The sequence below is a fragment of the Sphaeramia orbicularis genome, chromosome 21, assembly GCF_902148855.1.
Source record: "Sphaeramia orbicularis chromosome 21, fSphaOr1.1, whole genome shotgun sequence".
In the NCBI taxonomy this organism is placed as follows: Eukaryota; Metazoa; Chordata; class Actinopteri; order Kurtiformes; family Apogonidae; genus Sphaeramia; species Sphaeramia orbicularis.
This window is the reverse complement of record NC_043977.1, coordinates 8248113-8260593: the sequence shown is the minus strand read 5'-3', so window position 1 is coordinate 8260593 and position 12481 is coordinate 8248113. Positions and strand designations below refer to the sequence as shown.

At 37.9% G+C, this 12481-nt stretch overlaps 1 protein-coding gene across 1 annotated transcript; it reads left to right on the top strand.

Moving 5' to 3' along the window:
• Window positions 1-5919: 5919 nt before the first annotated feature.
• Window positions 5920-11631, top strand: LOC115412811 (CD209 antigen-like protein C). The gene is made up of 6 exons (XM_030125472.1): window positions 5920-5977; window positions 6068-6166; window positions 8383-8529; window positions 9600-9748; window positions 10062-10162; window positions 10924-11631. The coding sequence occupies exons 1-6, from the start codon at window positions 5920-5922 to the stop codon at window positions 11066-11068; spliced, it is 699 nt and encodes a 232-aa protein (XP_029981332.1). The 3' UTR covers window positions 11069-11631.
• The last annotated feature ends 850 nt before the right edge of the window (window positions 11632-12481 follow it).

Sequence of the window (12481 nt, the reverse complement as noted above, 5' to 3'; positions counted from 1 at the left end):
CAGTGTAAACAGCATGAAAATAAGAAAAAACAGGTGAGTCCAAACTTTGGACTGGTAGTGTATGCATATGCAACTATTTCCCAGTATTAGTTTATGATATATAAATATGTAACTTTTTCCCCAGAATATGTAAATTATTTCCCAGAATGTTCAAAATTTCCATTCAGGTTTTTTTTTTTTTTTTTCTCCACGTTTTCAAAACTTTCCATGGGTGTGTTCTTTTTTGTGGTGGCTTGCCCGAGAAAAAAGTCAGTTACTCTGGTACAATCTTCCCATTACACTAAAAATAACTTCTGGCATGCAAATGAATACAGGTTGAATACTTTTGATTAAAATACTGGTTTTCAGGACACCGCAGTAATCCCTGAAAAGCTGAGAAAGTCCCCTTTTCCTTACTTTTTAAAGCATATTGGTAGGTTTAATCATTGAAAAGTTGGTCACCAGAAGGTGGTCACAGTCACTGAGGGTTCAATGACATTCCTCCTCCACCTGTTAACCTTTGACCCTGTGCTTATTCTTAAAGGGAGACGTGGTTCTGTAACATGGAGGGTAGACATTTAAAGATCCAGGAACTTATAAAAGCAGAACAAGAAGTTATTTCACTGTGAGATAAGAAGACTGTCACACCACTTCTTCTTTGTTTTTTAAAAATTATTATTATAAAAGAGGAAGGGAGCCTCAGCTCCTCTGCTTTCAAGTTTCTATAATTCTGTTACAGACTGAATCAGATTGTCCTCAGGTGATTCCAAACTCACTGGTTGTGAGACGACTGAAGCACCGTTAGTTGGACCTCTGTTGAATATTTATCCAGTCACTTGTTACTTTTTTTTTCATTATTAATATTTTATAGAATTAGTTTGTATCTTCACCAACAGTCAGCTGTGGTAAAATATCATGTTTCCTGCAGAATCAAAAACGTTCTGTTGAATCTCACCTTTAATTGATTCCTGGTAAAAGCAGCGTGTGGTGATCACTGAAAAACAGGAATATGATGAAGAAGTTCAGTTTAAGATTATGTGACTTATGTCCTGTTCACTGTTCAACCTAAGGGCCTGATTTACTAAGATCACAAATAACATGTGCAAATTTGCTTGCTTGCGCTAAAAATGCGCCGCTATCAATTTGCGTGTCATGGGTGATCGACTCAGATCTCCTGTGTAAATGACAACAGGTGCAAAGTCTTGGAGACCGCCTTATTTAAATGAGGATTTTGTGTGCGCTCCTGGTTGTTGTCATGGAGACAGTACGCTGGAAAAACTGCTCTGGGATACACCAGCACTAATGGAACAGTGCACTGGAATGATCCAGATGCAAGGAAATGTAACGATGGAGGAGTTTAGTCATAGAAGGTATTGCATGACTCCTCCTTATGACTGGACCCAAATCATCCCCTTGTTCATCTAGAAGTTCTACAATGGCATTGTGGGTAGGAGGTAGTCCGAAGTTTGGACTCACCTGGTTTTTCTTTTTTTTCATGACTGTTTACGTTGTAGATTCTCCCTGAAGGCATCAAAACTGTAATGAACATATATGGAATTATTATGTATTATTATTATTTTTTTTTTTTTTTACAGACAAGATCAATACGGCATTTCCAGCTCAATTTTTTATCAGTGATGCTCTTAACCCTAACCCTAACCCTAGCCCCAACACAGTACAGCATAAAACAACACACTGGCCACAGCGCCCTTAGGAACCTCCTGCCCACATCAAAACATCTGAGCTTTGTTGGGAAAAACAATCTGGACCGAGCCTTTTAAACCCAGCCTACTGTTCCTCTTTCACTTCAGTTTACTGTCCACATGTACTCCTAGGTACTTGCATGTTTCCACAGTTTCAATAGGCTGACCTTTGATGACCACTGGAGTGACTGTTTGTTTTTTCTTTCTATAATTAATGATTATGTAAGCAGCATGGGTGTGTGTGAAGGAATAAATCAGTCAAAACAGGTACAGGGTCTTTCTCAGAACTTTTTAGTGAGTTCCAACGCACAGTAGCTACGGACACCTCCTCTCACCCACCTTAACTCTCAGAACTCCCAGAACAGCGCCCCTAGGCAGACTGCCTGATAACAGAATATCAGCTTAACATTACTGTAAGTGTACACTTTCCTTTATCTAAGAACACACCAAAACCATGTCTGCATAACATCACAATAAACATATGTCTTCACTCCTACTGTGCTTATGTTTACTGCAGAATAGACTTCAGTTAAACTGTAAAACGCATGCATTTTTGTCATCTCTCCAAAAATATCTGTGGTTTGAGGATGGGGTTTACGCCTTTCATTTGGCGAGTCTTCAAAAACCCTTAGGTTGACTGAAAATCTCATCTGTTAGAGTGTGTGATGTCATCAGTTAGAGTGGAGGAGCAGCGAAAATTCACCTGAAAATTTTCTGAACAACTCACCCTCCTGGCCAAACGATACATAGGGGGTGAATGATCTTTTCCAGAAATGTAGCCACAGTTCCTGGGCTTCATATGAACCCATGTTTGAAGACCTAAGCTCTTTTTAAAGTGAAATGGCACAACTCGGTCATTTCTCACAGTACAGACAAAAAACATACATCTGTGTGTTCCCCAGGTCTGTCTGACGCTCATGATCCTGTTAGTTTTCAACTATCATTTACAGTTTTCCCATAATTAGCAGCTGTTCGGGAGCTGTTTCAGTGTCTCAGTCATAAATGAGTGTGCTTGTCTCTGTGTCCTCAGTGCCTGCAGTGCTTGTTGTCATGGTAACAGCACATGTGGTCTGTGTGGCACAGCTGCAGACAATTAATATAATTAAGGTTCCATTCAAAAAAGGTACACTAATACAGATACAGTAAAAGTACAAATAAATTGAAATAATAAATAATGAATGCAATAAAAATAAATATAAAAAACTACTAATACTGGAAAAGCACTCGGAGAGCGCAGACCTCCGCCAAGGCAGATCAGTCTCCCCCCAACCCCACCCCCGATCACCACCAAAATTTCATCATTTGTTCCTTGTGCCAATATCAACATTTCCTGAAATTTTCATCCAAATCCATCCATAACTTTTTGAGTTATCTTGTACACAGACAGACAGACAGACAAACGAATGCCAGCAAAAACAGAACCTCCTTGGCGGAGGTAATAATGACGCTGAAAAACTTCCCATAAATTCTCTCTATGAAATGAATGCGCTGACCTGGGATCACATACACAGACACATGGAACTATTCAATTAAAGGAGCCTATTTAAACACTGCTTTAACAGGACTGACACAGGCTGTGGGAGGGGCTTCTCATCTGAATACAGGTCTACAGAAAGTCTGTGGTGGCGTCAGTCCACACATTCACAGATGAAGTGAATGGCAGATATTTCTTGCTTTTACGTCGCACCTAACCACAAGTCCACCGATCTGGCAAGAGGCAAGCACACAGGTTACATTTCCTTCCAGAAATGTATGGAAGTCAAGTTACTTATTCCATTTCTCTCTTACAATTAGATTGTGTGTTTTCTACGGTGGCTGACAAGGGCCAAACACAATGCAAAGGCCCTCAGTTAAGAGAAAACAGCTGCAAGTACAGAAACGATGCATATTTACCAACTCAAAGTCTACACGAGGTACAAAAAGAGGAACGTGGAGCCAATGAAAAACTGCACTGCAAGAAACAAAAACAAATGCATAACCATCAAATGCTCTGCAAATAGAGAAACGATGCAAACCAAGAAAATATCTGCAAACGACAAACGCTGCATAACCGGTCAGTCCAACAGAAGTGCTCCAAACCTGTAGGGGGCAGAGTTTATAGACAACAGACTACTGTCAAATGGAATCAAATAAAAGTCACATGACAGCTCTACGCCGTAACTTTAATCAGTTCCCACTGTAGTTTGAAACACTCAGTCAGCTGTTCTCTCCATCCTGTGTGTCTGTGCACTGAGCTGTTCTGCTGACAGCGCCCCCTACAGGTCTGGAGCACTTCTGTTGGACTGACCGGTTATGCAGCGTTTTTTGTTTGCAGATGTTTTCTTGGTTTGAATAGTTTTGTGCTTTGCATCGTTTCTTTGTGATGATGCATGTGTTTTTGTTTCTTGTGGTGCATTTTTTCATGTGCACCTCGTTCCTCTTTTTGTACCTCGTTTAGACTGTGTTTGAGTTTGTGAATTTGCACAGTTTTCTCGAACTGAGATGCATTGGGTCGTTGCAATGTGTTTGGCCCTTGTTGACCATTGTAGTTTTCTCCACACTGAGCTGTAAAATGAGAAACACAGCAATTAACAAAAAAGCCAATCTCCTCTCTGTAAGCCCAGTCATCACCCTGAGAAATGAGGACATTTTTGCAGATGACAAAAAGCAGAACTGTGCCTATAGTCAGCCGTGTACAGTGTGAATAAGGAGGGGGGTAAAACAGTGGCCTGCGGAACTCCAGTTTTAATCTAGATCATTTCAGAACATCTGTCACCGAGTCTCACAAATTGAGGATGGTTAAAAGATGTCATATCAGTCCCCGGACTTCTGCCTGTTTTGTCTGTCTTGTCTGTCATTTCCTGTTTTATTTTGTTAAGTTCTCCTCTTGTGTCATGTCTGGTGTTTTTACTTCCCTTCCCTGATTGTGTCACCTGTGTCTGATTACCTGTCCCCGCCCTGATTTGTTCCACCTGTGTCTCATTGTCTTCCCTCCCTCCTGTGTATATAAGCCCTGTGTTTCTGTATGTTTGTTGCCAGTTCGAATTCTCCTTGTGTGTCTACTTACCAGCGTTTCTTCGGATCCTGTTTGTCTGCCTGCCTGTCTGTTTTTGACCCAGATTGTTTCCTTGACACCAGAGTTTTTGCCTGTCCCCTGTCTGTGCTTCAGCCTCAGTGTCCACTCCTGTGTTCGACCTTTTTGCCTGGATTAACGGTATGTGACTTTGCCTTTTCCCAGTGTCCTGTTGCCTGTCTGCTAGCCTCTCTGTGCATGACCTGGTCTGTCTCCTGACTCTCCTCTGTTTTCCCCTAGTCGGGTTCCCCTCGTGTGCTCCCGACCCGGGCCATGGGCTTACTCATTCGGGTTCGGACGCCGTGACGAATCCACCAAGCAGTTTCACTGAAGACTCACCCATAATCCTTTTGTGTGAACTGTATTTTCTGACTGTGTTTAATAAACACAATTACATTGTATTTTTGTCTGTGGGTCTTGCATCTGGGTTCAGACTTCGTACTTCCAGTCTTAACAAAAGAGTCTAAAATCCAGGCGACCGTGGTGTTGTGCAACTTAAAAATCAGTAACTTATGTGATAAAATATGTGGCTGTAATGTATTAAAAACACTAGAGGAAAACAAAACATGATTCAAACAGAGCTACCAGTTGTTTCCAGGTGTTGGTAGGTAGTAGAGCACATGCAGTAAGGCATTTGTCTACTCTGCTCCTTGCACATGGAATGTGTTGCTAAAAGACTGGAAACGGATTGAATTGACCTCCTTGAATGCTTTTAAATCCAAACTCAAAGTGCTAGAGAATAACTCAATTATTTGCACTTGTTTTTCATAGTTTGACTTGTCCTGTAAATTATTGTATGTTGTAACTGTGTGTTGCTGCCTCTTGGCCAGGACTCCCTTGGAACAGAGGTTCTTATTCTCAATGGGATCTTTTTTCCTGGTTAAATAAAGGTTAAATTAAAAAAAATCCGCACTAACACCCTTCCTGTAAGCAGACTGTAGGATATTCACTTTACTGTTAACTAAGCATTAGTGACTCATGACACGTATTCACTGCTCTCATGTCTAGAAATACCAAACCACAAGCAGCTGAAAATATGCAGAAACCTCAACTAAATCCCATAATGCAACAGATAATTCAGTATTTTAAACACTCATAACTTCCTCTATAGATGAAACAGCTGAAGTGTTAGGACACTCCCATGTAACCTGGCCATCGCTGCAGAACTGAATTTACAAACCCAGGATGGAGGATCTGTACATGAACATTGAGGAGGTTAAACGTGTCAACACGGGATCTTCAGGTGAGAGTATAGATCCTGGATTCATAGAAGTGTTTTCCAGACTGGTCTCAGTATTACTGTTTTATTCTCTGGTCTGTTTCCTGTCCTCAGCTCCTCAGGTCTCAAACAGGGGCTTACGTAGAGCTGTTGTCTTTCTGGGGTTCTTCTGTGGTTCCCTGATGTTTGGACTCATCGGCCTCGGGGTCTACAGTGAGTCTGGATCAAACACTGCACAAAGAACAGGACTTTATTCACATAGATTCAGTCTCACATGGGTTCTTTTTGGACTTTTACAACTGGTTTTATTATTATTTTAGGTCTGGTGATGTATTATATTTAACTCCAAAGACCTAAACAGCCAATGGCCTAAAGTATCTATACCTGATGGTCCTCTAATTCTATCAATACATGTAAATCATTGGTGTAAAACGCAGAGTGTCATCTCTTTATGACTGAAGTAAAGTCATATCCTGAATAAATCTCATGTACAAAGGTGGTTTAGTAGTTTTTGCAGATGCTATCAATGTAAAATCACACCGTCCTTCCATATAAGCAGGTTTTTTTTTGTTTGTTTTTTTTGCCTTTTTGTTTGTTTTAGTGGATCAGAACCTAGCTGTTTGGATATTGTTTTGCACAAAAGTAGCTGCACCAAATATAAATGTATAGGATTGTTCACTTCCCCCTTAAAGACCCAAACATCCACTGTCAACCAAAAGCATTTACTGATCTTAAATATTTATCAACGCTTAATAATGTATAATCACACATTCCATCCAGATAAACAGTTGATTTTTTGCTTTTTTTGTTTGTTTGTTTGTTTTAGGGGAAAAATAACCTTATTGTTTTCATATATTTGAACAGAAGCAAGTGTGCCAAACGTAAAGTTAATAGCACTGTTAAGACTAAACATCCACCATCAGTGAAGGTCAGTGTAGTTACAGTTTCTGAGCTGTGCACACAGCCTCTTATGGAGTTCAGAGACGCTGTCCAAGAGAACATCCAAGAGAACATCAGTAACAAACCCTAGTGACATCAGTCAAACCTGTTTAAGCAGATTGTGTTATAGATGTGAAATACAACAAAAGCATAAGCATTTGATTGACTGTGTTGATCTCCGTTTGTGCATTTCTACTCATTAAAGACTCACAGCCAGTGTGTCCATGTGGGCCCAGAAGGGTTCCATCTGGGCTGCATATAAGGGTCCCATTTGCATTTGTCCACAGTTTCCATGGTGACCCCACATGTGTTTGCCCAGATAAGAATCAGAGATGTGAATATCTCATATTATTTATTCTTCACACTATTTATCCCACTGTATTTATCTTTCTTGTCATTTGCACTACTTCTCGTGTTATTCAAACTACTTAAATTCTATGTTTTACAAATATCTTAGTTCGCAATACTTTTTATTTTTTAATATAAATAACTGTGCCTTTTACTGATATTTGTTGTCTGTCTGTAAATTCTTGCACTGAACCTGAGAGCTTTGCCTCAGTTTCGTTGTACTTGGTACAATGACAATAAAGAAATTCTGATTCTGATCTGGGCAAACACATGTGGGGTCACCATGGAAACTGTGGACAAACCCACATGGGACCCTTATATGCAGCCCAAATGGAACCCTTCTGGGGCCCACATGGACATGCTGGATGGGTGGTTTTGGGACTTTCATTATGAAGCAAACAGTAGCTGGAATGTGGAGAAACACCACATTTTTAGAGTGAAAACTGATGCAAAACTGCCATTTATTTAACTCAAATCAATCAATCAATGATCAATCAAATCAATCAATCAAATTTATTTATATAGCGCCAAGTCATAACAGAAGTTATCTCCTGACACTTACTCCATATATAGAGCTGGTCAAAACCAGACTCTTTACAGAAACCCAACAGAATCCTCCAGGAGCAAACGCTCGGTGACAGTGGTGAAGAAAAAACGTCCTTTTAACAGCAGAAACCTGGAGCAGACCCAGAGTCCTGGAGGATGAACGACTGACAGGACCAGTTGGGGTTAAAGAGAGAGAGTAAAGGAGGAGAAAAAGAGAGAGAGAGAGAGAGAGACTGGGGGAGAGGGGAAGTAGGGGGAGACACATGGATGCAATTGAACTCATGGGTTTTACTGGTGAATCAATGTTGTAGAAGGTGATGGTGTTTCCACGGTAACTACGGAGGATCTGAACGTCCAAATGGGTCATATCTGATGACCATGAAAAGATGAAGAACTGTATTTTACACCAATTATTTACATGTATTGATAGGATTAGTGGATCAACTGGTATTAAACTGTTTGGATCAGTAGATGGTTTTGGTCGATAGCAGCTGTTTAGGTCTTTGAGGGTTAGTAGTTTTTTTTATATTGTTGCAGTAAACATCTCAGCTGCAGAACTGACCTCAATCAAAGCCAACATGACGGACCATCTACAGACCAGCAAAGACCAGATGTCAGACCTGAACGGCAGCTCCAGACCAGCAGAGACCAGATATCAGACCTGATTAGAGACCGAGACCAGCTCAACACCAGCCTCATCAGAGCCAACCAGGAAGTGGAGAGGCTGCAGACTCTGCCCAAAAGTGAGTGACTAAAAAAATCTATAAAACTCAATTTAAAACAAGACTGAAGATGAAACATACAGCCCAAAGACCAAAGCTGGCCGGCCAAAAGATCCAATGCAGCCTAAGGAATAAATTCATTTGTGAAATACAAAAATTACACTGAAGTTACTGACAATCAGTCAAACTAATTTCAGGGGTATTTTAATCTTGAGTGCATCAGTAAAAATTCACTGTTACCCATAAAGTTGGAATAATTTTGTTTTCAGACCTCTTTTTTTTAATTAGAGATGAAGAAACCAGATTAAAATGATTATTTGTGGTCAGAACATTATAAATATATAGAGATAAACATTTATAATAATTATAACAATAATAATGATTAAAAATAAAATTAAATGTTGAGTAAAACTAAGTAAAAACAAACAATTTGCAAGTGTTTTGGTGACGTCATATGAATAAATGAAACGAACCCTAAAAATGCATAGTACAATGATATTTATTGCAATCTGTAACTGCACTGTTGCCTGTAAAGTTGGAATAAGTTTTTAAGACACATTTCTCTTCTTGTTCCTATTTCTTCACATCAGTAATAATCTTTGACCCAGTACAATGATTACAAACTGAGTCCCAGTTACAATCAAGACTAAATCACATTTCATTTTATGAAAAGAGGTAAAACATATTTTATTCCAACTTTATGGACAACAGTGTAATAGGATTTTAATCTGTAAATCACGACAACTTCAAAGTTTATTTTCCTTACTTTAATGTGAAAAAAGTAGAATTACATGATGAAAATGTTTACATTCACAAACTATCCTTCATCAGCAGGTGAGGGCTAATGCTAACCACTAATGCTAGGTGCTGTTGTACTTTTATAACTACTGTCACCTTCTGCCCATAAATGTAATAGCAGCTAACCTTCTAAGACCTTCTAGGACAGGAACGTCAAACATGTCAAACATTTCATATGAATACGATGATGAAAGTTTGGTAGAAATGTGTTTTTGTCTTCAGATTTTTCTGGTGGTTTCATGTCAGCTCTTTTGTACAATGGAAATATTTGGTTTTGGTTTCATGTCTTGCAGAGCAGAAGACAACGTGTCCTGCAGGATGGAGGATGTCCTTTTGCAGCTGTTACTTCTTTTCCAGTACAGCTGGACCCTGGGAAGCAGGAAGAAACGACTGCAAAAACAGAGACGCAGATCTGGTGGTGATAGACAGCACAGAGGAACAGGTGGAGATATCAAACACACCTTCATCTGTGTTGGTTTTACAGGGTTGAAATTAATATTTTGTTAATATTTGTTCAATTTCTTGATTTTTCTATTTTTATTTTGTTGATTATTTCATTCTTTTTTGTTCATTTTGTTTTGTTATCAATGGATTTATCAGTGCATTCTCCCTCACAGTTATTTTACAGTAAATACTGATCATGCCACCAGGTCATTTTTACACCTTTAAATAAACAGTAGTATGTTCTGTCGGAGAAATACTTTTAGTTGGATTTTTTTATTAATGAATAATGATCTATTTTTCTACTCCAACAGGAGTTCATCCAAGGGTTCAAACAGGAATATTGGATCGGTTTGAACGATCTTGTCAGCGAGGGAACCTGGAAATGGGTCGATGGATCTTCAGTCACACTGAAGTAAGGAAAAAAATGTTTTTTATTTTGGTTAAATTCATGCAGCGTCATATTTGACCATTTGTTTGGTATCCCTGGAGTTTACTCATTTCATTTCTCCATCAGTTATTATGGGATACGTTGAATTTCAGGCATTTCTCACCAGTGTTAAAAGCTGTTCTTATCTGTGCAGGCTGTTCATTTTGTTGATTATTTTCTGTATTATTATTCATTTTGTGAATTATTATGTCAGTTTTTGTTCAATTTGTTGATCACTCTGTTCATTTTGTCTATTATTGAGTTCATTTTCGTTCAATTATTTGATTAGTTGGTTCATTTTGTTTGTTTTTTGTTTATTTTGTGAATTACTTTATTATTGTTCATTTTGTCAATTGTTTCATTCTTTTTGTTCATTTGTTGATTAATTTGGTCATTTTCACTTATTTTCTTAGTGTTTTGCTTGTTTTGTTCGTTTTGTGGATTATTTTGTTCAGTTAAATGATTAGTTTTGTTCATTTTGTTAATTATGTTCTTTGTTTTTGTTAATTTTGTGAAAAAAAAATTTAAAATTATTGTTCGTTTTGTCCATTGGTTTGTTCATTTTTATTCAGTTTGTTGATCAAGTTGGTTATTTTCACTCATTTTGTTATTTTGTTGTTTTTTGTTTTTTCATTTTATTGATTTTTTTCATCATTTAATGTGCATATTGTCTCTCATTTCGTTCAATTTTATGAATATTGTTGATAATTTTGTTACATTTGTTCATTTTGTTAATTATTTTGCAGGTTCTGGAATCCGGGGGAACCGAACAACGGTAAGGCGCGTAATGGTATGCATTTGTATGAGGAGGACTGTGGACAAAAAACTGCGAAGGGTAAATGGAATGATCGGCACTGTGGCGTCCCGATGCGTTGGATCTGTGAGAAATAGCTGCAGTGTTTAGAATCTGACCAAAAGTCACACACAGGATTTTATTAGAACGCCTTTAGCTGTGATGGTGTATGACATTGGAGATACTCCTTTTAAAGCTACACCAGTTATTATGGAATATGTTCAATATCGCTGTTCTTATCACTGCAGGTTCTGGGGTTGGTCATTTTATTGATGATTTTGTTGGTTATTCTTCACTTTTTTATTGTTTTTGTTCATTTCTTGATTATTTTGTTTATTTTGTTGAGTGTTTTGTTCCTTTTTGTTAAATTTCTTGATTGGTGAAAGGTTGTGTGTGAGCGCACCGGAGCGCAAAATGGTGATTGAAGGGTTAAACTTAAAGCTGCCTGTTTGTAACTGCAGCGGTGGGTGGTTTTTGTTAAACAGTTGGGTTATTTGTGTTTTATATTAAAAATAATCATGTATCGTAAAAGTAATTCGCCTGGGCACAGGATTCCAGTTGTTTAACTATGTCAGTTAATTATAGTCATAGTAGTGAGTTTGTTGGGTTTAAATAATGTTAATTGAGTGCAACTAATTGGATTTTCTACTTCTACTTATTCTGTTTATTCAGACATGTTAAATATATACTTCCTGTTTATCAATTTAAATTAAACAATTTTTGTACTGTATTTTATCTACATGTAAATATCTATTTTTCTATATGATGGTGATTTTGTATTTATAGCATTTGCATTTGTTGGTCAATTAATTGTTGTTTGTTTCTGTGTTGTTTATTGTTGAAAGGTTTTCCACCTAAAGACTAAAGAATGTGACTGCGTTCAGTGCATGTGCACCAAACAACCTGTGCCTCTGAGCTTTAATTAAAAAAAAAAAAAAAAAAAAAGAGGAAAAAGTCATCCTGGGAATCTTTATCTTTCAAGTGAAGTCCAGTTGCCCAAACCTCCAGCAGACGTTTGTGCCTTTATTCAAGTTGGGGCAAACAGCAAAACCAAACAAAACCAGAACAACTTGTCAATTTTATTCAGTTTTGTCATTTTGTTGGTTATAAACTAGAATCCTAAATCTGTAAATTCAAAATAAAACATGCATGCCTGTGTAAAATCCTGTTTTCATCCAGCCAGTCCTGTTTTTGTTCTTTAAATCTACCTCTGCTCCCTGTTCCACATTTGGGTCCAAAATTCTCCACCTATACATCAAAATTTGTGTCACTCAGTCACTTTAACAAATTAGTCACTTTAACAAATTTATTTTATTTTTTATTTTTATCTTCTCTTTATTTTCTATTGTATTTGATGTTTATTGTCTTGTGCTGCTGTACAGTTGAATTTCCCCCGTGGGGGAATCGATAAAGTTTATCTTATCTTATCTTGAAATGAAGTAATAATAATGAGTCAGCACTAATGCTTAAACACATTCACCATAGATCGTCAGTGGGCCCAGGTAATACAC